Source organism: Epinephelus fuscoguttatus, linkage group LG14, assembly GCF_011397635.1.
Source record: "Epinephelus fuscoguttatus linkage group LG14, E.fuscoguttatus.final_Chr_v1".
In the NCBI taxonomy this organism is placed as follows: Eukaryota; Metazoa; Chordata; class Actinopteri; order Perciformes; family Serranidae; genus Epinephelus; species Epinephelus fuscoguttatus.
The window spans coordinates 3,468,028-3,495,690 of record NC_064765.1 but is presented as its reverse complement, the minus strand read 5'-3'; the positions used below and the strand labels follow the sequence as shown (position 1 = coordinate 3,495,690).

Below are 27,663 nucleotides of genomic sequence, written 5' to 3'. Positions count from 1 at the left end.
CTTTAGTCACTGAGCTCTGAAACGTTTCCTGATGGTTTGTGTTGTTGCAGCAAATATGCTCTCTTCTTTCAACACTGGATTGTGCTGTTAATGTGCTAACTGGCTAACTAGCTTCAAGAAAGTTCACAGGTTCCCCTTTTTGAATGACGATGGTAGGTGACTGCTCTATGGAGGGGTAAATCCTTTTATTCCGATGCATGTGCTTGGTGGCCATCTGTTTGGTGCGTTCATGTGCAACTTTTTGGCCCTGACACCTTGACGAGAGGCAACGCTGCAAGGGCTCTCGTAGCCCTACTTCTCTGTCATCAGTTTGGTGTGCCTCGGTCTTTACAGTCAAGATGGCAGTGAAGATGTCTAACTTTAGTGGAACATATCGCAGCACATCAGGGATGGAATTAATCTGGAAATGCTTCAGTTTAAATGAGACAAAACTTTGCCTCAGGACCAAGGCTTGATGTTTATACCTGAGCCGATTTGCAGAAAACCTGCGGCTCCTACCGGCCGGTTAAGTAAGGTGAGGAGTCAATGATGGTTTAAGACAATCAATAAAAGTGGTTTTTCAGCTATTGTGAATCACCACAAGCCGACCAGACCAAACTGATCCAGCCCAGTCTGAATGAACAGACACACACACCACCATTACACTCTGCTGGAACCAGAACTGTACTGCACACACACACACACACACACACACACACACACACACACACACACACACACACACAGGAAACAGATCGGTGATGGGAGTGAAGCCATAACCTTCCCCTCCCTACCCACAATCCCTCTGGGGACTGCCCTCGCCAGCTGCTGCTGCTGCCTCCCTGACTGAGAGCCCGACACACTCACACACATACACACTCACACACACATGCACGGTGAAAATTATAGAGAGACAAAATGAGAGAGAAACATGGGAAGAGAGGATGAGAGTGAATGAGGTGAGAGAGAGAGAGACAGAATCATGGAGGCGTTTCCCGTTTGATTAGAGCAGATTTCTCTGTTGGATTGTAGTGATTATGGAGGGTGACAGAGCCAGGTGACTGAGACATGCCAGCCGTCTCACTCACACACACACACACACACACACACACATTAATAAATGTGTTCATGACACTGTAACAGACACACACGCACACACACCTCTGCAGACTTGTTACTGTGAACACGACACATGTGTTTCACATCCTGTCTGCGTTCTCAGTGGGGTTTGGATTCTGTGACTCCACACAACATGGTGACATGATGCAACACAAAACCAATCAAAACAAAAAAGATGCCACGAGTGAAATGATTCGGAAACACATGACAGCGGGCAGAACAACACGACAAAAACTAGAATTACAGCTTATGACTCCGCCCACCAGTCCACCCTGTGGTTATATGACTCCGCCCACCAGTCCACCCTGTGGTTGTATGACTCCGCCCACCAGTCCACCCTGTGGTTGTATGACTCCGCCCACCAGTCCACCCTGTGGTTGTATGACTCCGCCCACCAGTCCACCCTGTGGTTATATGACTCCGCCCACCAGTCCAGTGTCTCTGACAGTCTCCATCCATGTCAGTGAAAACATGGATGCTTCACACACAGAAGATCTATACAATCAGCACAGTTTCAAGATTAGAGTCACCAATTCAGTATCTGACCAAATGTCTCCCCTTCTGTTCCTGAGATATGACGTTAAAACATGATGATGTCACAGTCAAGCTGACCTTTGACCCTTTGGATTGAAAATGTCATCACTTTTTCATTTCATCCTGTTAGACGTTCGTGTGAAAGTTTGCCAAAAACATGTTAATGCCAAAAATATGTTCTATGAGGTCACAGTGACCTTGACCTTTGACCTTCGAAAACCAAATTCTGATAAGCTCATTGTTGAGTCCAAGTTCAATAAAATACTTTGAAAAAGGGAAAGTTTGTACCAAATTTGAGGAAACTCCACCAGGGCGTTCTTGAATTATTTCAGTCATGAGAATGAGACAGATGCAAGGTCACACTGAACTTCACTCACCAAATTTTAATGAGTTCATCGTTGCATTGAAGTGGATGTTTGTGCCAAATTTGAAGAATTTCCCTCGTGGCGTTTTTAGGATATCACATTCACAACAAATAAACAAGATGTACGTATGGACAGACAGATATACGTAAAAACGAATAGCTGGCACGGAGGCATAATGAGAAATATGATAGAGAAGAATAAAACTAAATGACCTCATATGATATGGAACAACTTCACATGATTCAGCGTCTCAGCTGTTCAGTCATTCAATCGGGTTTTTGTTTCTTTCTTAAATTCTGAAGAATTCTTTGAACTGCCAGAAATAACACTCTGGTGGAGAAATTCTGTGGGGTTTTTTTGGGCAGCATGTTAAATCCGGACATATTGTGACCACTAGCACAAACTGTGTTCATCAGAAATGAGTATCAAATAGTTTAAAGTAGACGACCAGAGTCTGCTCGTATGGAGGGGTATGTCTTTTCACGCAGGTGCAGATAACACCTGCTTGTTGGCATCAGTTTGGTGGGTTCACTTGCAACTTTTTTGGCTGAGACATAGCAATATCGGGCGACACAGCAGGAGGCCTTGGTTGCTGCTAGTTATCTGAAATCATTTTGGTGTGTCTGAGCCTTTATTTGTGATGTGCAAAACAAAGACATGATCCCACCTCTGTCAACATGTGCCAAAACTGAGCAAACAACACAACAGGAAACAACACGACACAATACAGAAAAGATAAAGTGTGATATGGAATACTGTGGAGAAATCTGTCTCAAGCTCCATCAGAATTAACAAAACCACAAAAGCACTTAAATTTTGATAGGATAGATAGAATATGATTTGCTCGTGACTTTCCACGTCCACATGTGACGTCCTGGGTGTGTTGGTTGTTGACGTTCTGGGACGCTGTGTCAACTTCAGCCTGTTACATGCATTGTCTGTTTTCAAAATACACTTCTGTTTTCTCACCTCTGAGCCAGGTAACAGAGGTAATGACTGAAGAATAATGTAATGAATAAAGTGAAGACTGTATAAACAGGACAGCCGACAGGGTGGGATCATGGGTGGCATGGGTGTGATGTTTTGACGTTATGCGTGCAACCCACAACGGGACAATAAAAAGTAGCTGTTAGCAGTTAGCAGCTAGCTCAAAGAGGAAGAACAATGGCCAAAAATGTTCACAAACAACTGCTGTTTGGTGCGAATACAAAGGAGGCATAAGAAAGGGACTTCGTAGTGGCTCTTCAGCACAATCTCTGTGTAAAAAAGGCCACTGGCTCCTTAAATCTTTGCATTCCTGAGGACATAACACCTGAACCCCCCGAACATCTACACAAGAGGTGTTTCTCTTATTTTGTCCACCTGATGGAAACAACAGCATGAGCCAGAGGAGGCTGAGCTACTGACCAACAGAATTTAACTAAACAATAAAGAAGGAAGGATGAGAGGATAAAAGAAAAGAGGAGAGAGGAAGTGGAGAGGGAACGACAAAATAAAAGCGTCTTGGAGAGAGAAAGAAACAGAGAAGAAAAGAGCAAATCCGCCGTCGTCTCTGTGACAGTAAAACCATTAATCCACATGCTCACAACCTTATAATGAAATTATTCTACAGAATCCGCTTTCATTGTGTGCGTGTGTGTGTGTGTGTGTGTGTGTGTGTGTGTGTGAGAGAGAGAGAGAGCAGATTAATTTGGCGGGGGGTGAGGATTCGCTCTATCCTGTGTCTGGAGAGGAGGCAAGGTTTTACATCTCAACCCTCCCTGTTCAGCGCAGCGTTAGTAACAGTAACTCACACACACACACACACACACACACACACACACACACACACACACACACACACACACACTTCTTGGAGGAACAAATAAATGTGTGAACACACATCAATAAATATGCAATTACACACAGCAGTGTGCACACACACAGTCAGAGACAAGCAGACACACGCGCACACACACAGAGAACAAAGCGACAGAAGGACGGAGATATAATCTGATCGTCTTTTCATTGTTGCCGTTTGTTCAATTGTCACTTTGGCTTTCTAGTGATCCTCTGTTTCCTTTGATCTCTCTCAATCTCTCTGTCTGTCTCTGTCTCACACACACACACACACACACACACAGAACACAGATACAAGTATCCAGTTACTATCAATCTGTATCTATCGCTCTAAATGTATGTTTACACGAAGCAGAGGAGTTGCTTCAACTGTAACGTGTTATAGTTGTCACGTGCACATTTTCTGTTGCTACATAAACGTCATCATGATGTCATCATACAGCCATGTGGCCAGTGTTGGGGGGTAGTTACAGTAATATTTACCAGTAATGAAGTACTATAGACTTTCAGGTAATATCATTACATTTACAATATCACGTTTCCAAACGAATTGAAGTGTTTGTTTTCATTTTTCACTGATCCACCCTGCTCCACTTCCGCCATTGTTGGCATGACACGTATCATGGCAATGTAAAACGACGGCTTTTTTCGTCGGGATCTGATGCCGGAAGTCACTGACCAAGTGCCACTGCATTAGCATCAGGTCGAAACAATAAAAGTTTTGGCGGCTGACGTCCAAGTCGGGCAAGAAGCGGGGCGGTGGATAGCTCCAACAACCACCAACTTTCACCCGGGAGGCCGGTGTTCACGTCCTGTAAGATTGTAAAGCCAAATCCTGTTCTTTTTTCCTAAACCCAACCATGTGTGTGTGTGGTGGCTAAACGTAACCACATGCGTTTGTTGTTGAAGGAAAAAAAATGCTATTTGCAGTGTTGCGCCAATGAACAAAACCGCAACACAGAATTTATTTTGAAAGAGACTGTATCAAACTGTACATTTCCTGTGAAAACAGAAGTGTATTTTGAAAACAGACAATGCATGTAACAGGCTGAAGTTGACACGGCGTCCCAGAACGTCAACAACCAACACACCCAGGGTACCTTGGACGTCATATGTGGACGTGGAAAGTCCATGACCAAACGTGGACATGTGACGAGGTCACAGTGAGGATGTGATGTGTTAGAGGAGTCAATTTAAAGTAAACTTTACTGCACTTAATCAGTTACAATCATTTACATTATTTATGTTGAAATTGTGTGAATGTGAGTGTGAATGGTTGTCTGTCTCTATGTGTCAGCCCTGTGACAGTGATAAGTGACCCTTGGAATCTACGTTACGTGGACAACATTGAGGGGGGTCGTCGGCCTTTTCACACCGCCATTTACTCTCTGACCAGTATGTACTGGTCAGTCATACGGTTGGCTCGTTACAGGCTGCTCACACGCAGCAAGCTACAAAAGAACAGCATGTTATATTAGCACAGAGGCTAGCTAGCTCTTTCGTATCATGCATTATGCCGTTATTTGGACATTTTAGCACTTAAAAAGGTCAGCATCCCACTCGTAACTCTTTGCAGTTACAATTCCATAACTCACAGTGCATATATGTTCATGGACATATAGTGCTGTCCCCGACTACTCACCTCGGGCACGTCTCATCAACTGGCAACGCCTGCAGTGGCATTTACCTACCACCTCTGAGAGATGGCGCCCTTGAGCCAGTAACAGTGCATGACTGTCATTTAAACCAAAAATAGCAAGTGGAATTACAGACAATACAAACTCTGTGATAGTCTGGTGACCTGTCCAGGCTGAGCCCCGCCTCTCACCCAATGCCAGCTGGGATAGGCTCCACCCCCTAAGAGACTAACTGACATTATGTCACATTACTTCAGCTGAGATACAGTAAGTGTTTAACAACATCTTAATACTGACACCTGCTCACTTTGGTCTCTCTGACCTCTTTCATCCTCCACCCCTTTATTTACCCTCTCTCACTTCTCCTCTGTTTTTCACTCCCTCAGTCCATCCCTCCTCCCCTCCCTGTTCCTCCCTTCCTGTCCCTCCCTGAGCCTGTTGAAATTCAGTCCGTCTCTCAAGGTTGTTAACTCTCTCTCTCCCTCTGTCTCTCTCACATCAGCATCACGTCGGCCAGGGAGGGGGTCAAAGTTCACGGCAATCCGCCTGCCTCCGCAGTCCTCCCACCGGACCGCTTGATTGACAGCAATCAGGACTAACCTCCCCTCTCTCCCCCACCTCCCTCCTCCCCCTCCACCTGTCAAGACAAAGTGGCTGCTTGTGTGTGTGAGAGTCTATGTGTGTGTGTGGACCATTTCCTCTGTCATTTTTAATTATCCAAATGATATTCAGCTTCAGCAGCCCCCCCCCCCCCCCCTCAAAAAACTCCCATAATCCCCCAGTCCACCCTCCCAACAGATGCTGTCAGGAGGGCACCGTTTGCGCCGCCATTAGCATAAGAGCGTGTTTGTTTAAAGAGCCCGTCCCGCCTATAAAATCAAACAATTAGAGATGCAGACAAGCCTCGGCCTATTGACTGCATAAATAATAAGACCCTGCACTCATCTCTTTTCTCTTTTTTCTTTCCTTTCACCTTCGTTTTTTTTCCCCTTGTTCACTCTCTGGACGCTTCGTTTATTGGTTCAGACCTCTTCCCTCTCTCTTCCTCTCTGCAGTTATTCCCACAGCTAATGAACCTGCCGGACCTCACAGGAAGTCGGAGAGGGGGGTTGTGGGTAATCAGGATGCGAGGCGTCGACGCTCACCGCCGTGACCTTTAGTCTCGCCGCCGCCGGGTCACGCCGGGCCTCTGGAGTCATCTGTGCATGCAGGCTGGCGAAACCCGCCTGAAACTCACGGCTCGGCGTGTGTGTGTGTGTGTGTGTGTGTGTGTGTGTGTGTGTGTGTGTGTGTGTGTGTGTGGTAATGTGTTCGCTTTTGAATATGCAGGTCTTAAAAATTCATCTCAAGGCCTGGAGTTCAATGCTGCTCAGAGAGGGAGTGAAATATATCTGAAATACCGTGTGTGGAACGTGTCTGTGTGAGTTTGTGCAGTAATTTGACACTAATAAATAATCTGAGCCACACTTCACTCACACATTCTTTAAAGCGACAGCTGGTAGCTTTTATGAAAATAACTTTTTGTCATATTTACTTAAACTGGCAAACATTAGATGCATAATATGTGAAAAAATAATTTCCCTCCTCCTCCTGCAGCCTCATTTGCTGGAATCTACCCTGGACTGCTGGAAAACATCAGAATCAGAATCAGAAATACTTTATTGATCCCTGAGGGGAAATTATTTGCGTTACAGGTGCTCCTTGCAAGAGTGGAAAGATAAGTGAAAATATAAGAAATTTAACGGGAGTATTTACAAATATATAGTTCAACATCCAAATACATCCAATCAGAGTGGAGGAGTCTCTAATGCAGCTGTCAATCATATCAGTCACTGCTCGTGAACTGTCACACTAGGCAGCGCTGATCAAATACGCATCAAGAATCTGATACTGCGTTGGTTATTTCTCACCTCAAATGCTTTCAGAAACATATTTTAGTGACTGGCAATAAAATGAGAGAGTTTGCTCTGGCCACTGGACAGTGGTAGAGGACTGCATCGGGATAGGTAGCCCACAAGACCCAACACAAATCTCTTAGCGGTTTTATTTTTGCTGCAGGTAGGAGCGGGTGCTCAAAAAACAACAAAAAGAACAAAACAATAATATACGTGCAGGTCCTGGAAATTAATTAGCATGAAAGATGAAGAGAAGTCAACAAGTGAAGTTGAAACAATGACAGTGGTGTAACTTTAGTCACGTTTCCATCACAGTTTTGCGCAGAACAAATGCAATATTTCTAAAGTTTCGACAAAGTACAATTGCAACTTGCAGGTGTTTCCATTAAAAGGTGTTTTGCGTATGAGCCGTAATTCTCGTAAAATCTCGTCTCCGAGACTTGCAGTCGTCTACAACCGAAGACGGAGAGAGCGAGTGGTATTCCAGAGGCAAAGCCCTTATGTGTGACCACGGATAAAGGATTTCTGGGAGAGGATCGTGAACGGGGAATTCGCAGAGGACTTGAATGTCCGGTGACGTATATTTGCGAAAAAAGTGTTTCCATTACACTTTTGCGATATACTTCTATATCGACACGTCTGAAAAACCACCTCATGAGAGCTTAAAACTTTTTCTCAATTGAGAGTTTTTAAGAAATATAGGTGTTTCCATTACCAGTTATTTATTGCGATATTTAGGTTTTGTACATTTCTAGGGTTAATGGAAACACACTTATTCATTCATTCATTTTCTGTAGCAGCTTATCCTATTGGGGGTTGCTGGTGGTCTGGAGCCTATCCCAGCGAGAGGCGGGTTCACCCTGGACAGGTCAGCAGACTATCACAGGGCTGACACATAGAGACAGACAACCATTCACACTCACATTCACACCTACGGACAATTTAGAGTCACCAGTTAACCTGCATGTCTTTGGACTGTGGGAGGAAGCTGGAGCACCTGGAGGAAACCCACGCTGACACAGGGAGAACATGCAGACTCCACATAGAATGGCTTCCCCACCTTGGGTTTGAACTAGGAACCCTCTTGCTGTGAGGCCACAATGCTAACCACTGCACAACCACAAATGATTACAGATCATAATAATAACACTGAATCCCAGAAACAGAGAGTAACTGTAACTATGAATGTAACTATGGACTAGAACATAATTTCACCACAGGAGCAAGCAGTGACGGTCAGGAATCAAGCGGGAGGGGACAGGAGCAGGGGTCTCAACGGTGGCCTGAGTATTTTCAACAGCTGGATCACAACTTTCTCAAAGTAACAGTTTCAGCAAAAACATGTTTTATGGGGGCACAGTGACCTTGACCTTTGACCATCGACCACCAAATTCTACTCACTTTGTTTGTGAGTCCAAGCGAAAAGTTTGCGCCAAATTTGAAGAAATTCCAACAAGGTGTTCCTGAGGTATCACGTTCACAAGAATGAGACAGGAAAGGTCACAGTGACCTCAACTTTTGACCACCAAAATCAAAAAGTTCATCATTACATTGAAGCAGACGTTTGTGCCAAATTCCATCAAGGCTCTCTTAAGATATCACGTTCAAGAGACTGGGACGGACAACCTGAAAACATAATGTGTCCAACACACCAACAGCTCAGTGCACCTTTTGTATGACTCTGTGTCGGAGCCGGTTTTTTACTGTTGCTTTAACGGGACGAAGAATTGCGAAACATCACAGTGTAACTTTAACTTCCATTACTGCGGAGGACAGACACTGTAAACTAAACTAAACTAAACTGTAAACTAAAACAGCTGGAACATGTAAAACCAGCGGTATGGTCCTTTAAAACAAAATGTCTTTATGTGACTTCCTCTGTTTGCATTCCTTCTCTTCATCTTTTTTACTTCCTCTCTGTCTGTCTGCATACCCACTTCCCCACTTCCTGTTCATAAACCTCCCCACTAATATTCCCACAGTCCACCGGGAGCAGCAGATCTGCCCCCTCCCCCTCCATCCGTCCTTTCACGTCTCTATGTCTAATTTTTACCTACGGTGACACTCATTGGTTGACAGTTTGATTGACGGGCTGACAGGAAGCGGTGTCGTGTCTGCACGCCGTTGCTGTCGTCTTTAATTTCCCCTCATCGCCGTGACAACACACGGGCACCTTACATCTGTTTTGCACGCGGCAGGGTGAAGCGGTTGGTTAACAGCTGCAGGTGAAGGACTCAAACGCCTCACTCATATCAAACAGGACAGTCGTTTGGATTTTTCCTGTGTCAAACAAACTGCTGCTGCTGCTGCTCACATCAGAACTGTGACCTTTAGATTTATTTATTGATTTAATTTAAAGAACAGTTTAGGTTAAAGCTGCTGACATCACATTTACAGCTTTTTTGAGTAGATATTTTTACAATTTAAATACTTTTCTTTAATCATTTTTTGGGTCTAAATCAAAGTAAAGAGAGACAGTGAACAAAAGCAAAAAGGTCTGGAGTCTAAGGAAACGTCTTCCTAATAAAACTACCGGCTAAATTTAAACTAAAACCATGCTGATAAAATACTGATGATCACTTTGTAGAGCCATGTTTACCTCAGCTTTTTAACTCTGACTGAAAGTGTCACAATATTTTTTAAATCCTTTATCAGAGACGATGCCGACCGATCAACAGTTTGACAACGAGATGTATTTCCATCTCTAACACCTCTATGATTATAAATGTGAATCTAAATATCTTGACTCTCATACAGTCGTACTGCACATGTGATCAAACACGTGTGTTGTTGTGTGTGCTCCATCACCTCCATGTCATGAGTGAGCGATACTGTAAAGTGTGTGTGTGTGTTATGGATGACAGCCTCTGAACAACAGTGGAGATACTTACCATAAACCATCTATTAAAGCAGGGTGGGGCACGTCAGCTGCCATCACTCTGTGTGTGTGTGTGTGTGTGTGTGTGTATTCTTAGTGATGATGTTGTGTGTGTGTGTGTGTGTTCATGCACTTTATTTGACACCTGGAGCAGCCACCAAGGTTAAATTATTACTCTTTGTCTGATGTATTTTCAAACCATGAAGGTTTTAAATTTGTAAAAAAAAAAAAAAAAAAAAAAACAGTCTGAAAAAGCAATTTTAAAAAGTGTGAAATCATTTCAGTGTTAATTCTATGAGCTAAAACCACCACAGCCAGCTCAATAAACACTTCTGTCAGAAAAAAAACAAATAAATGAACAATTATTACTCGCCTTTTAAGTGTGATCATAATCTACAGATCATATAATCAAGACAGAATCACAGTTTGATGGTCCAAACACATTATTACATCCATAGTTATCCACAAACTGCCATAGCATCATTTGAAATGTTCACATTTCTATATATATTACTCAAAGTTTTTCTGTCCTGCACGTGAACAAATCGACTGGGATCTCAAAATAAAGGCAAGCTCCTGACCTTTCCATTGACACCACACTTGAACCAATAGGAGCTTCCGGCGGTGTTACAACAGCCTTCATAACCAACCAGGGCCTGAGCTGGAGTGTACGTCACTCAGAACATTTCCACGCACAGTTACGGGCAGCTACAGTCCCAGCTGGACGAGGACATCTAACTGGCCTACTGTCCTTGTCCCAGTATACAAGCACGGGAGGGGAATCCATTTATTGAGCCAAGTATGTGCGACTCCTCTACGATAGGTGGAGATATGCCCCCTTTCAGCTTGTTAGTATTGGACCTTTTTCCTGTTGACCTATTACGTCACAGACCAAACAATGGACAAACAAGTTAGCTACGGTTAGCTAGCAGCTAACTGCTACCATGGTGGACAACTTTACAGCTCTGTACATTTGGTCCGTCCAAAAAGTCACGGCTCTGGATGTAGATTTCTCCATGTTGTTACCGGCTTCTTCTCCTCTTACACATTTAATGCTATTGGACTTCCAGGTCAAAGCCCGGGGCGGAAACTGTGGAGCATGCTCAGAGCGCCTCGGCCAGTTTGGGTCTGACTGACTGTATACATTCATTCATTCATCTTCTAACCGCTTCATCCTCTTGAGGGTCGCGGGGGGGCTGGAGCCTATCCCAGCTACATCGGGCGAGAGGCAGGGTACAGCCCTGCGCCAGACTATCGCAGGGCTGACACATAGAGACAAACAACCATTCACGCTCACATTCACACCTACGGACAATTTTAGAGTTACCAATTAACCTAGTCCCCAATCTGCATGTCTTTGGACTGTGGGAGGAAGCCGGAGTGCCCGGAGAGAACCCACGCTGACACGGGGAGAACATGCAAACTCCGCACAGAAGGGCTCCCACGCCCGGGATCGAACCGGCAACCCTCTTGCTGTGAGGCGAGAGTGCTAACCACCACACCACCGTGCCGCCCTGACTGTATACATGCAGGAGGAATCTGACTTTAAGGATATTTTGATGACCAGCTGTCTCTCTCTGCCTCCTTGTCTCCATCTCTATGTGTCTGTTGTCTTTCTGTCCATGTCTCCTCTACTGCTGTCTTTGTGTCTCCTTCATGTCTCCCTGTATTCTTGTTTCCTTGCCTCCCTGTCTCCTTGTCTTGTATCCTTGCTGCAGATCGACAGGTCGCTGCACGTTTGAGTCTCACACAGAGAGACAAACAAAACAACCAAACAGGCTGTGTGTGTGTGTGTGTGTGTGTGTGTGTGTGTGTGTGTGTGTGTGTGTGTGTTAACAGGTGTGGCATTCCTCCCCCCAGACACTCATCATGCCAGGTGCTCTTCCAGGCTGTTATAAACACACACACACACACACACACACACACACACACAAAGACAGTCACACACACTTTCTTCCTCTTTGTCTCTTTTTTGCAGCGGTTCACTTTCTGACGAGTGTGTTCACTTTCTAAACACACGCGGCGTCTCTCTCTTCATCAATCACTCTCTAATTGTTGGCACTTTTTGGATCGACACATGCACACACAGTTTACTTTACTGCACCCCTCTGTTTAATTAGTGTCCGTCTGTCCGCCGCCTCTTCATCTTCAAACACCACATGGTGTCTTTAAAATCACCAAACATCAATCTGCTCTCTAAAGTCCAAACACACCACAACAATTTCACTTCATCAGCAACAACTAAACTTCGTGCTACTTCCTGACCTGCTCAACTTAAAGGAGCAGTCTGCTCATTTGTGACAGCTCCAGCCCTCACATGTGATCCTACAGCTCATCATATCAGGGTAATATCTCCCTGAATCTGTGTCCCTCTTTAAAGAGACGTCTGGGAAATGTGTCTCATCCACAGTCAGCTGAGAAATGTATCATTAAGGTGCGTTCAGAACAAGTTCAGGATGTGTTTAGCCGAGCTTAGCAGGGGAAACTGTTAGCTTAGCATCAAAAGGATCATTTAATCATGATATAACATTTTCAGTACATTTTTACCTTAACTGTGTTTTTACATCAGTACTTTTACTTGAGTAAAATCTCTTTAAGGTAACACACCCTTCTACTTGTGTACAATAGTCTAATACTCTTTCCATCCATTTGAGCACGTTTATCTGCTTTAATTTAAACTGCAAACATTTTAATATCCTCTTTTTTTCCCGAGACCACAGAGCACATCATTGGCTAAACACATTATTTTTAGATCCAAATGAGTACAGAAGCCAAATTTGTGAGTGCAATTAGCTTAACATTAGTGGCGTAACGTTTTATAATTTAAAGTCTACGTACATATCAATATCAGTAGCTGGTTTTGTCAACTGGTTCATAAAGCTGAGCAACAGTTACTGTGAAAGCCCATTTCTGCCAGTGTGATGAAAGAAAAAAGAAGTCACTGTAATGAGAAACTTTCTTAAAATAATCACATGGTATCTCAAATTACTGACTAACATTTTGATTTAATATCTCAAAATAATGAGAAACAATAGTAACTCAAGAGAGTTACTATTGAGAAGGTTCTTTATTATTTTGAGATAAGTAAGTTATTACTTTTGAGTAACTGAGTCATTTTTTGAGATACTAAGTCACTGTTTTTAGGTTAATGCTGCGTTCACATGGAATCAGGCAAACGGCAGACGGCAAACTGGATGTCATGTTAGTGGACGAGAGAAGGACGGTAAAACTTGGGCAATGCCGGCAGAGAATACCATCCACGGCAACGGTAGATGGCAATGTCGTCCAAAGTTAAAATATTTTAACTTTTACTGTTCACTGGCCACGGAATACTCAACCGGATGTGACGTAGTTCAAAAACAGAAAGGAAAATATGGCTGTACTTGACAACAAAAAGTTAGTGCTTCTAGTGCAGCAGCACCCAGAATTATATGACCAAACTTTAAAAGCCTACTGTGATGCTTCCAAGATGGCGTACATATGGGACGCGATTAGCGCAGAGCTGGGTGGAATACCAGGTTCGTAATATGATATATATATATTGTTTTGGGATACGTAGTCAATGTTTTTCAGATTAAGTCGGTATGTTGAGAAAGTTTCTCATTATTTTAAGATACTACGTCAATGTTTTAGGAAACTAAGTCAATATTTTTGAGATACTAAATCATAATCTTAATAAACTAATTAATTATTTTGTCAAACCTTGTCAATATTTCTAGATTAGGTCATTATTTTGAGAAAGTTTCTCATTATTTTTAAGTAATTATGTCAAGAAAGTTTTCATAATTATGTCTTTCTCTTTTCATTATACTGGTGGAAATGAAAATCCACAAGTTACACATGCAACCAGTTAGCTGTTGTAAACAGTTAGCTACAACAAATCTAAGTATTTACAACTTGTCTGAAGTGCAATATGTTTTAATTTAGTGCTGTCTAAATTTACACTTCATTATAAGGCTATACTCTGTTATAATCATTCGTATATATGAGTTCAAACAAGATGATGTAACCTAAAAGAAGTCAGAATTAAAAACCATGAGCACCTGGTTTGTTTACAGTCTGACTGCTCACAGTTCTCGTCCCTTTGTATTTAGCTGTTTAACTGATTACTGATAGTTACAGACATCCAGGTCTAATAAACCATAGTTTTATTTATTTTGCTTTTATTGTCAGCAGTCACGTTAACATGCCAACAGTTAACTTGCATCCTATGTTTGTCCATGTGCCTGTCAGCACATCAGTATTCTGACAGAACTACAGAAATGAGCTGCAGTTGTATTAAACCAGAGTTATCCTGTAAATATCAAATCATTTTAGTAACATCTAAATATGTCAGAGAGGATTTAAAAGGATCCAGATTAGATTAGTGGATTAGATGCTGAGATCAGCCCCGACATCACTTCCTGTTGAAACTTTAATTTTCCTCCTAATAAAGAGAACTGTGAGAGTGGATTCAAACTTCATCTCATCCCTCCAGAGACTCTGCGTCCATGTTTTTCCTGCACAGATCTATATGGATGAGTAATAAAGTTCATACAAACACAAGCTTCACTCATTTAGTCTGGTGAACGCAGAGCAGCTCATACCTGACAGGAGAGCACACATGGAGCTTTACATCCTGTTTAATGACTGCTCCCTCTCTCTCTTCATTAAGCGTTATCAACCTCTCTGGCCTAATCTCTCTGAAATTAGTGTCTGGTCTCTACCACCTAAGTGACTGGCTGGCATTCATTAGCGCTGCGTTTTAGCCAAATCAATCACGCCGCGCCCCGTCCGCCACGCTTTCTTAAAATGTCATCCTCAAACTTCTCACAATCAATTAAGCGGGAGATTAATGAGGCCAATTTGCCGCCAACACGTCGGCCTTCCTTCTCCGCTGAAAAGGCTACGGCGCGCGCACACACACACAAACACACACTCACAGTGATGTAGAAACACGCTCGGAATGATGTATGTACGTAGAGGAGACGAGCTGACGCACACACAAACACACACACAGTTAAATGTATGTACATAAATGACACACACGTGTTTGTCCTGAGGACTGCAGCACGGCGACAAAACTGTGAGTACGCTCTTTAAATAAACACAGAAATAAAACAATAGTTTTTGTAATTTTGCTGATGTGATGTTTGATATGATCACTATATGTGTTTGTGTGTGTGTGTGTGTGTGTGTGTGTGTGTGTGTGTGTGTGTGTGTGTGTGTGTGTGTGTGAAAGTTAAAATACTTGTCCAGATAGTCAGTAGTTTTGTAATGTGAGGAGAGTCGACATAATAAGCTCTGACCTTTTCAATCATTAATCTAATAATTAATCTAATAATCTCCTCTGACATTGATTCATTATTTTGCAGCTGTGTGAGCGCTCCTGTCCTCAGCTTTATAATTAGTTTATTTTAGGAAACTCAAAAACTGACACAAAGATCAACAAGATCGAGACAATAATGAACGGGTGCACTGGGCGCATATTTTGGACTCAATTTCACTTTGTATGCAACTGAGCGTAAAGTTGCTGCTGATACAAACTGAACTATTCCTGTGAAAGAAAGCCGTCCTTTCATGTCACCATGAATCACAGCCGGTCACTGATAATGTTTAACTGTACCTGGCAGCATCAGGGGGAAACGCAGTGGGACAACAACGTAAGTTACAGAGGTTAAAGTCCGAGTAGAGTGGACGGGATTGTAAAGCCAAACCCTGAACTTTTTTCCTAAACTTAACCACATGCTTTTGTTGTTGAAGAAAAAAACATCAATTTGCAGTATTGTACTGACGTAGTGCTTTTATTTTGAAAGAGACTGTATGCAAACTGTACATTTCCTGTGAAAACAGAAGTGTATTTTGAAAACAGACAATGCATGTAACAGGCTGAAGTTGACACGTCGTCCCAGAACGTCAACAACCAACACACCCAGGGTACCTTGGACGCCATATGTGGACGTGGAAAGTTCATGACCAAACATGTCACCATTTCAGTATGTTTTAAACTTCTAAAAGTTAATTGCAACATCTTGATCTTTAATGAAAAAGTCTTGTTCGGTGTTAGGTTGTACTGAGAGGCCCTCTATGGAGTAGCATGTTCAGTTTTTCCGGTAAGAACATTTGTTTTGGTTTAAACCTGGTTATCCCTGATGAAAACTAGCATTAGCATTATCACAGTTGGCTGTAGCCATAAATGCTGTGCTAACCAAGCTAGCAGCTAGTGTTAAGGCCAAAACAAACTGGTGCTGAACACAGTGTGTCAAAAATACGCCCCTATTATTTTAAATGTGCAACCCCACACCAGTAGAAACTAGACACACATTGGTGCTCGTGGACGTACCGCCGCGCAGCACGGAATTAAATGCATTATTCCCGTCTACTTGTACAAACTAGCTCCAGCTCCTTTTTTCTGCTCCTATGGCAGCTCGACTCCTCTCATCACCACTGATGCATAAAGAGAAGTCAGTACCTGTAGCTGTCTCATGTATGACAGAATAGATAATGAGAGGCATTGAGGTCGAGCAATTAATTAAAAGCTCACGTGACACGTCCAATGTGTACTAGGGGCATGTGATGCGCCGTCAGTGTGTTTGCAGCTCTAGGGTTAGCTCTATCCTCTCATCCAAATATGGCAACTTCATCCAAGATGGCAGGCACCTCATGGGGGCTTCGGCCATTACTTTATACAGTGGTTAAAAGCAACAACAGTATTGAGAGCTGAACACACAGAGACTGAGTCTCACAACACAGGCTTGTTTTGGGAAGTGGGGTCATCAGGGTTGTTTGCAGTCAGTGAGACGTTGCCGCAAACCGTTTGGAGGTGGTCTGGTGCTCTAGTGGACGGACTCCAGAGATGGTCTACTTCTGACATGGCTCTCCACAACTTGGCGTGTTTTAACTGGTAATGGAAACGCAAATAGTTGGGCATGGTTTGACTTGCTGCGGCTGGAAATTGCCGATGGAAAAACCCCCGTACCTGGAGTTTCATTAGTCGCACTACTATTCAACAAAAACTGGTCTCATCAGCCAGATGTGGACGTGTTCTGCTCTGTTTCAGTGTATTGGCAGGTTTTCTTTAAAAGGCAGTGTCTTAATTTAGGGCACATTTTAACAGAAAGCCTGCCACTCACACACAAACAGACACACACACACACACACACCTCTTCCCTCTTCCAGGTGAAGGGAGGCCCACATTGTTCGTGTCACTTCCAATCTCACAGCTGCCTCAATCTGCCTCGGGATCTGCCTCATATGGTTGTCATAGCGACTCTCCAGGGATTATAACAAGGTATTATGGGATGTCTAGTGTCTCGAGCTGCAGGATCAGAACACGGTGTTAACACTCACTCACTCAAACACACACACACACGCACACACAAACACACGGAGTCTCAACACGGCGGCGATGCTCAGCGCAGCGTGAGCGGATGCGCGGCGGCTCGGCTGCTCTTTGCTTGTTCCAGCCTCGTGTTAACACTCACACATGACAACATGATGTGCAGAGCAGCGGAAGAGGAGAGTCGGTTGTCACGGCGACACGCTCGCTCTCTGCTGTGGCTGTCTGCAGGCTTAAAGCGGGACAGATAAAGAACAAACGCAACAACAAGGACTTGTGACAGATGTGGTTGCACGCAGGACTAATGCACGACATCCTCCTCGGTCTGCCTCGCTGTCTTCTGCTGATACAGAATGAGCTGGAGCGTTTCAGAAACAGCGCCCTCTAGCTGTCAGGCTGTCAGTGTTCACACCGGGAGCAGCTCGGATTAGATTTCAAACCAGTTTCTCCCTGATTCTTAAAGTTGAGAAACCAAAACATCGTCACTGTGACCTCGTCACATGTCCACGTTTGGTCATGGACTTTCCACGTCCACATGTGGCGTCCAAGGTACCCTGGGTGTGTTGGTTGTTGACGTTCTGGGGCGCCGTGTCAACTTCAGCCTGTTACATGCATTGTCTGTTTTCAAAATACACTTCTGTTTTCACAGGAAATGTACAGTTTGCATACAGTCTCTTTCAAAATAAAAGCACTACGACGGCACAACACTTTTTTTTTCCCTTCAACAACAAACACACGTGATTAGGTTTAGGAAAAAGAACAGGGTTTGACTTTACAATCTTACAAGATGTGAATGCCCCTCTCTTGGATGAAAGTCGGTGTTTGTTGGATCCATCCACCGCTCCCTCCCTCCCAACCCAATTTTCATCCTTGTCCCGCTGCGTTTCCCCCTGATGCGGCCGGGCGCCGCTAAACTATAATGACAACTGGCAGGGAATCATGCTGGCGTTAACAGACGTTTTTGACGCCCCAAGTCTCTGCCCAAGCGCTGGATTTCGATGACTTTGGAGTGAGACCTGGCTCAATGTACATTTGCAATATTAAGTTTTATAATTCCACAAAATCTGTTTCAGTTTCTGTCATCTTACGTTCACCATTGGGGGTACCCCAGCTATAAAGGGGTGTCTCCCTCCTTACCACTCCCCTTTTGCTGTGTACTTCATGGGAGAGGTAAGTGGTTTAGCACTGTTTATACGTTAATTTTATGCTAACGTATTCCTGTGTTGCTTAATTCGCATAGGGGCTCGAGTTTGTATGATTGTGTTTGACGAAGGATTTTGTTTTTGCCACTTGCTGTCAGGAATAAACAGAGATCGGGGGCCTCTCTATATCAACACAACGCAGACATCACTAGAGTCCACGGGTTACATCTTAACATGCCCATTCTCAAGGATCAATGCGACTCAGCTCCTCTCGTGTCTCCTCTGCACCGCCGGACAACAGTAAGAGGAACCATTAGTCTGCCTCACTGTTACGGACGGCCAGTGTCGGTGTTTTTCAAACAGTTTGTGGTGAATTCTTCGTATCTGTGAGGAACTTTTCTGTCAGGATCCTCCGTATGATAAAGGGATTAAAAAAGTACAAGAAGATTAGAATAATGTGGATTTTTACACAGCGAAGGCTCACTGGTGTCAACCAGATTATAACAATAATCAGGTGTGACTGAAACAGGTGCGCACACACACACACACACACACACACACACACACACACACACACACACACAAACAAGATTTCTAGGTTTAATAACAGAGAAGCAGTGAAACACTTTTGGAGGTTCACAAAATCATCTCAGGAATGTATGCACACTTACAAATAGTGCATATTGTATAACACACACACACACACACACACACACACACACACACACACACAGATTACCAGCCTCTATCAGCTGTGGTATCGCGTCAGCCTGGTTGTGATGTTAAAAGCTCAGCCTTTGGGCTGTATGTTAAACAGATAAGGAGTGGAGCATGTTAGGGATTAAAACTACAAGACACACACACATTTTACATGCACACGCACACACACACTCACACAAACCCGAGGGAGCGAACAGCGATAACCCAGTCATTATCATACTTTCATAATTCCATTTAATAATTCAGCTTAGCGGCGGCGGCGGCAGCAGCTGGATGTTGAGGAATAATTGAAGTCGGCTGTGGTGAAAAATCTGAGGGTGAATTATGAGGAATCACTGCGCTAATAATGTAAAGGTACATTATGAGGAATAATTTAGCTTCAGAGAAGCTCAGAGGCAAATCAGAAGAAATAACTCAGATAACAAAATGGTGTAAAATCCTCAGTCTGACACAGAATGTGACGGAGCTTCAACCCCAGACGATGATAGTCCTGGGATTCAGAAATAACAGAAATTAGAGAATGATGGAGAATTAATAAAAGTTCATCAGGCCTTACTAACGAGACCGATGCTCATCACACACTGAATAACAGACATGTTAGAGGGATGTAAACATTAACTTTGCTGTGAAAAGATCCTAGAGCTCTTTTCAGGACATTTAACCCTCTGAAAATGGCCCTCCTGCAGGCGGCCATGGGGAGTTGTTGTTTCATGATCCTGTTTAAGATAAAAACTACAAGAGCTACAGCGTTCATTCTTTTTGCACCTGACAACTGAGACTTCCATCATTCGTGCCATCATGCTGTCCATCTGCGATGATGTCATTACATTATGCTACAAATTGTTCAAAATACGATGAAAATGCGAGGACACACCACAGTGTTGTCCCGTCATGGTCACGGGAGATCGATGTTCACATGATCCTGCTTAAAATCAATCTAAAAAATAATATATATATTTATAATAGCAACAGCGTTTTTTGTTTTTTGTGCAGCAGAAAGACTTCTGTCTTTCATGCCATCACATTGTCTGCTTGCGATGACATCATTACATCATGCTACAAGCAATCCAAAGATGGTGAAAATGTGCGGTGGTGCCAGAGGAGCAGAGAGGCAGGTCCACAGAAATGTCTTTTTAGCTTTTAGGTTGTACAGATTTTAGGGATATAAAAAAGTGGGAAAATATTTATACTGCAGATGAAACTGTACGACATCTATTGCTCGTCTGTCCGTCCTGGAAGAGGGATCCCTCCTCAGTTGCTCTTCTTGAGCTTTCTACCGTTTTTTTTTTCCCCGTTAAAGGGTTTTTTGGGGAGTTTTTCCTTATCAGCTGTGAGGGTCATAAGGACAGAGGGATGTCGTATGCTGTAAAGCCCTGTGAGGCAAATTGTGATTTGTGATATTGGGCTTTCTAAATAAAATTGATTGATTGATTGATTGATTGTGTACAAAAAAATGTACAGATGTGTGTATGTGGTTCAAATAACTTGTGGAGTGTGAAGAAGTATTTTAATTATGTTTCTACATTTTGAAATCTTCTGGATCAATATGTTTTGTGTGCTTATTTTTTCAAATCTGATTTAAAAAAAAGAAGTAATTTTTTAATTCATGATGTAATTTCAACCCTTATATCAATTATTATGGTCTATTGACTGTCGTTACCCTTTAGCTTAGGTTGTATAGATTTTGGAGATTTGAAGAATTTGAAAATACTCCGAGAAATGACATCACAATGAACAAAAGTACCAACATATGCACTGACAGACCGTTTTTATAGCAGAGCTCAACGGGTTTAAGAGCTTTTTTCTTTAACTGTCATAAACACAATGAAGCAATGGGGCTGCCATTCTGCTCGTAACATCAGTTAAGTTAATATGTAATGTTAACGCGAGCATGCGGACGCGTACAGTTGGAATGTTTCACACAGTGGTCCTGAAGATAAATAAATGGGACAGAAGGGAATCAAAAGATCTTTAACTTTTCTGACTTCAAGTGAAATATTGGATCATTTTACCCTGTGAGGATGTCAGAAGTATTAAATAAAACAATTTAAGGAGGGAACATTACTTTGTTTGACCTGCTCACCATTCAGACATAAAGGCTGCGAACAAGAGTCACGACTAAACATTTTGAACAGTGTGTAAAATTTACGGGGATTAAAACTGGTTTACGTTAAAAAAATCTATATTTTCCTGATGCTACGGTGGCCAGCGCAAAAACATGAATGTCCCTATCTAGAGCCAGTGTTTGGTTTGTCTGCTCTGGGCTACTGTAGAAACATGGTGGTGCAAAATGGTGATCTCCACAGACGAGGACCTGCTGCCTGTGTAGATATAAACAGCTCATTTTAAGATAATGAAAACACAACGATTCTTATTTTCAGGTGATTACAAACAAAAGAAAACAGACTTATAATATCATATTCCATTTCTGCCAACATGTTCCCCTAAATCCTTCACACTGGAGCTTTAATGGGACACAAGACAGAAGGACTGGGAAGGGAAATGCTGGTGTTTTAGCAGGTAGTCAGGAAACATACAACTATGCTGATGTGTAGAAGACCTGGGGATGGCACTTCTTGAAAAGTGCGGGGATCACCAGTGTTAATTTACACCAGGGGTGTTTCTTGGGACTGAGAACATTGGGGGCTGAGCCCAGAACCTTATAGGGAAGTCTAGGGGATCCTACCTGGGAAAAAAGCTCTATGCTTTCTTGAGCCTTATTGCGTCTTGTCTCCAGCCAAATACTGCCAACATGTACTTCAAAATGTGTCAAAATAAAATTATATTATATTGATAGAAACAGGATGATGCACTTATAGATAACACAGGAATTAAAGCCAAAAAAATAAATATTTTGTAAATATTTTGACTGAAGCCAAGTCATATTCCCCCTCAATTTTTAGTGATTTAGTGATTTTTAGTTTGCTTTTTTTTTTAACACCAGACCATGTGAAAAAGTTGAGTGATGATGCCTACAGACTATATCAGGAGCCATATTTTCCCCAAAAAATGCACATTACATGAGTCAGTTTAAGGCAAAATGAGATAGAGGTGCTCGGCAGCGCTCGGCAGCCCTTCGGAAGTCCTCGGGAGTTTTAAAAAGAAAAAGGCCAACACTTCAACCCACACAGCAACGTTAGAAGGACATAACAACAGTTACGTAGTTGTGTGCGGTATCTTTGGTAACTTATGTGAGAAAAATATCACTGAATTTATGTGTGGGAAAAGTCGCCAGCCGTACCGAGCCTTCAGGGATTTTCAGCCCGCCTAAGAGCGTCTATCACCGGGGAGGACTGTCCCGCAGCTCCGCCGGCACGCCCCCCTAACACTACAAGTTTCACATAATTTTGAAGGAATAAACAGAATTTAAATTATTCATTTACCTGTTTCTGGTAACGGCTCCCCGGAGATGTGAGCCTCAGCCGAGTCGGCCTCCTTGTTTTTGAAAAAACGTCTTATATCCATGATCTTTCGTGTTGTTGCTAAAACGTCTCCCTCCAGCACGCCAACGGTTTAGATACCGGAAGAGCCTGGTGACGCGAGGCTATCAGCCAATAAAACACGGATGCTTCACGCAACCCCTCTCTCTGATTAACCAGTCTCGACGTCATCCTGTGTTGCATTCATTGAAAATGGAAAACTACAACTTCTTTAGTGGCTCGTTAATGTACAGTTACCATTATTTCTTCTGAAGTTGAATTATCCGGGGCTTAAGAAAAAACGTTCGGGGCTAAAGCCCCGGATGCCCAGGCCAGGCGACGCCACTGATTTACACAGGTGTGTGTGAACCTCCACACACACACTGCATCCATATGCATTTTCAACCTCATTCCCAAAGGTGAGCTCAGATAAAGTCGACCTTGAACATTGAACAGCTCCTACCTGTAAAATGTGGCTGCCCAGGTGAGGTTCGAAGATCTCCGAGGCAATGGCGCTGGGACTCCTCCTTCGCTGGGTGCCGATAGCTAAACACACACACGCACACACAAACGCACATACGTACACACACACACAAGGAGAGAGAAAGCACAGGACAGGACAGAAGAAGACCGGTGAGACTCAGACACATTGATACGAGCAAAGCTACACACACACACAAATATGCATTCACACACACACACACACACACACACACACACACACTCACTCACAGTAACGTTTATACAGCCTAGCGTGACAAACACACATGGCACAGGACAAAAGGAACCAGTGAGGTCAGCTCTGCAGAACAATCTTTAAACAGTGTGACGAGTTAGCATTGTTAGCTCTCCACATTGAAACCAATGGGAACCATTAGCTTTATGCTAATACGGTTTCAACCAATCATATCCTAAGGTTTAAGCGAAGAGCTAATAATGCTAACAGGTTTAATTTAGTGAATTCAACCAGTGTATTTTCATGCAAGCGCAGGTTTATTCCAGTTGAACTTGACATGTGGAGGTTCTGTAGACAGACAGTGGGTTTATCACTAGAGGTGAGTCCTTCACATTACAGTGAGCTCTTAAGGCCCATTTATGCTCAACGTTAAATACGGATCCGGATACGGACGGAGCCTTCTGTCCGTGCTCCGCGTTCATTTCGTCCGTATTTCTGCACGTTTCCATAAAGCTTACGGATACGGGCCAAACGGAGCAGTACCACCGGAAACCATGGGGGCAGTGTTGCTGTCACTACCCGATACGTAGCTCTAGTGAGACACGAAGAAGAAATAACATAACAAGAAATTCAATTTCTCTCATCGGCAGTACTAGAGAAAAGAATTCTCCATCCTCCAGTCAACGCTGCCTCTGTTTTTGTCTTTTATGCAAGAGGTACATTATCAATATCTCCTCCACAGTCGCCATGTTTGTTTTTCAGTTTGTTGTTGTCATAAACTTTTGACTCTAAGCTGCCTCCTGGTGGATATATTGGTTAACATCCATGCCAACGTAAAGGGCGCATGGAAGTATGTGGGCAGAGATGGTAACATCGTTTGAAATGGACGTATATATTTTCGTACGTAAAGGGAGCATAAATGGGCCTTTAGCTGATCAGTTCATGGGTAATTCCACAGGAAACCTGTTAACTGATCTCCAACAACATAATTCAATTGTCACGAGAGTCTGTCATGGTGGTCATTGCTTCAGAAGTGAGAAGCCTACAGTTTATACATTGTGATATAACCATTTCAACATCTTACAGTATTCAGTGTCTCAGGGAAAAGTCATTTCTTGTTAGTCAGTATTTCCACAAAGAGAACAAGGAGAAGTACTAAGGTAGCATCTACTGTTTTTTAAGCCCACTTTAGATGAAACCTCACACAAGGTCCAATGACTGGGAGCCAGCCTACCGCTCCAAGTACATAGTACTCGCTGTGGCATGCAGGGGACCCTATGAAACAGCGCAGCTGAGTATACCTTCTGAATGTACGTATGTGACTTATTTACATGTGTATGCCCAACATGTTCTCATCTAAAGTCGTCACATGTCGCCGCTTTGTCAGTGGACTTTCACATCTACATATTACGTGCTAGGTATCCTCCTGTATCTGCTGTTGATGTTCCAGGATGCCACAACCCAACGCCAGGACATCAACAAAAGCACATGATAAGGTTAAGGTTACAAAAGCACGTGGTTTGGTTTAGAAAACATTATGCTTTGGCTCAACATTCATACAGGAAGCAAAAACCGGGCTTTCGGGTAAAAGTCCTGGATTTGTTGGATCCACCGACCACCCCTCCGGCCCACGCTATAGAGACCTTCCAGCTCCTTAAATACATTCTTACAGACAGTGTTTCAACCTGATGCCATCCAGCAGCACATCATGCTGCCGTGACAGGTGCCATCAGGCCAACAGGTGCCCTATCATAACACCATGAAAGGTTATGTCTGACCGCGTTACAAGCTGACACTGCCCAGTGGTGTATCATACCACTCCCAAAGGTAGCTTTGGCATCAAGTGTCTGACGCCAAAAAGAATGACAAAGCAGCAGTATTTGATGACTTCGGAATGAGAACAGGCTGGTATGTCCACCCTGTGTTAGTCTGTTTTCACTCAGAGCTGTTGGCTGATTTGAAGTTGTTACAGGTGCTAAAGGGAAAGTTTGCCCATTTTCAACCAGCTCTGTCTTCGTAGTGTGGACAGTGTGTGCAGCACATGCAACTGAATGGTGTTTGATTTCCCTACATGCCACAAGTGCCTGGAGCTCCTTGCTTTTCCACTGGCGGGGGTCTACTGGACATTTGCCACACACTGCCCACACTGTGTTGACACAGAGCTGGTTGAAATTCAATTATTTTGTACTTTAACATTAGCGGTCATATTTCACAAAGACAGACCTTCAGTAGCAGGCCGCCTTTGACTCGCCGGATCAGCAAACTTTCTGGCCTTGTAGTCTCTAGCAGTGGGGAAGGAGACGGATGGATACATCCATGGATATGTCAGTCTCTACCAATGATGCTGATCAGCAGTAGGATGGCAGCCAATCAAAGGTCTTTGATGTCAGGCTGCCTGTTTTTGTAATGCAGAAGTGAGCGTGGTTTCATTTAAAGTGGGTTTGGAAAATGACATACGCACTCTGGTATCTCTAAAAGAGAAAAGATTCACATGAACTTTTGCTGCTGTGGTTCCAGTCTGGTTAAATTCCAGCCTTTCACACTACTTGATCAGTGTTGGGGAGAGTTTGTGGTCATGGTGAAAAGAAACCAAACACCAAACCAAAAATCAAACTCTGAAACAAAGTTGTTCCCATCTGTACGGTCACATTGAGACTACACAGAAAAGACAGATGTAGAGTTCTTGAGAAGAGATTGGGAGGCAGTGAGATGTAGTTAGCAGGAGGCTTTGACCACATTATCAGCTCTTAAACTGTGATGCTTTGATCACCTGTCCAGTGTTTACATAGTCCACAAATATTTCTAAAACAAATGATGGCTGAGCGGCTGAAGATTAGTCTCTGTTCCTCTGTGGTCAAGCCTGAGAGGCGAGTCTAAAGGCAAGGATACCAAAAACCGGCATGTCTCTCTCTGTCTTATTATATTCTCTCTTCCTTTTTGTTTCTCGATATCCTTTTTATTATTCTCATCTTTCTATCCATCACTGCTCATCTCTGGAGAGAGGGAGAGAGAAAGAGACAGTGAGAGGCAGACGAGAGAGGAAAAAGAGAAAGAGAGAAATGTTTTATAGCTTTCTAAAATTTCTCCCTGAGGGCAAAGCTCTCTCTACAGAGAAAAACAGAAAGTACAACAGCCAGAGAGACAGAGAGAGGGAGAGAGGAGGCGATGTGAAAAATCTGCCCTCAGGTTAAACTGTCTCTCTCTTTCCCAAAAGAAGACAGAGCCAGAGCGTGAGAGACAGACAGGAAGAGAATTTGAATTTTTAAAAACGTCCCTTTATCACCAGTTTTCTATCACATACTGTACATCTACATCATTCAGCCGTAAAAATAGGTCACAAACTCAAAAAGAGAAAGACACAGACAGAAAGTACAACAAACATGTTGCCATGAACACAACACCGAATCTGTTGAGTGCTCCACCCGTCTCTAAAACTCTGACGCAGGCTGAAAGCAATCCTACCGATACTGACTTCAGGCCAACTGGCTGTTGATATGGTTCCTTCCTGTCTTCTATACAGACAACAATCCAGACAACATGAATATTTTTTATAAAACCATCTTGCACAACCAGCCCAGCATCCCAACAACTAGATTTACAAAATGTATGTCCAGCGCCAGTGTTCAGTGCCCGTGCAGGAAGTGGTGTGTGAGGGTGTAGGGGCTGGGGCGGTGGATGGGCGCGTAGCATGACTGACTTTGATGCAGGACACCAGAGTTTGAGTTTTCTCACAAACCCCTTGTCTACCAGCATGGGACTGGTTCCCATTCTGCTTCCCACACCCAATTTTAAACCATTCAGAACAACATGTTCAGAGCCTGAAAAGTTGGTTCCCAGCTGGAATCAAAAAGTTGCAAGCTTTCTTTGACCTGAAGTGCGAACCATGACAACATCAGTAGGCGTGTAATATTCTAAAGGTTGGAAAGAGAGGATGGAGAAGTCAACAACAGAGAGAGAGAAAGATGTGAGAAATCATCAGTGAAAAGAGTGTAATGTGGACTCATTAATAGTTGGTTGAAGCTTGTTTATGGATGAACTAGAATTACCGTCTCGCAGTTATAAGCCTCCGCAAATCAGTCAAGTTGCACTCACAGTTAACATCCATGTCTCTGAAAACAGACTTCCACTTAAACTTTAAAAAT

The 27,663-nt window shown here is 43.2% G+C and overlaps 1 protein-coding gene across 5 annotated transcripts in view; it reads right to left on the bottom strand.

The window, feature by feature from the left end:
• LOC125900837 (neuronal PAS domain-containing protein 3) overlaps nt 1-27,663 on the bottom strand; it is a 489,872-nt gene that overhangs the window by 183,022 nt on the left and 279,187 nt on the right. For all 5 annotated transcript variants that reach the window (XM_049596087.1, XM_049596089.1, XM_049596091.1 and 2 more), the window contains one exon: nt 23,309-23,391. In XM_049596087.1, the coding sequence (XP_049452044.1) occupies nt 23,309-23,391 (83 nt within the window). The remainder of the gene's footprint in view (nt 1-23,308; nt 23,392-27,663) is intronic.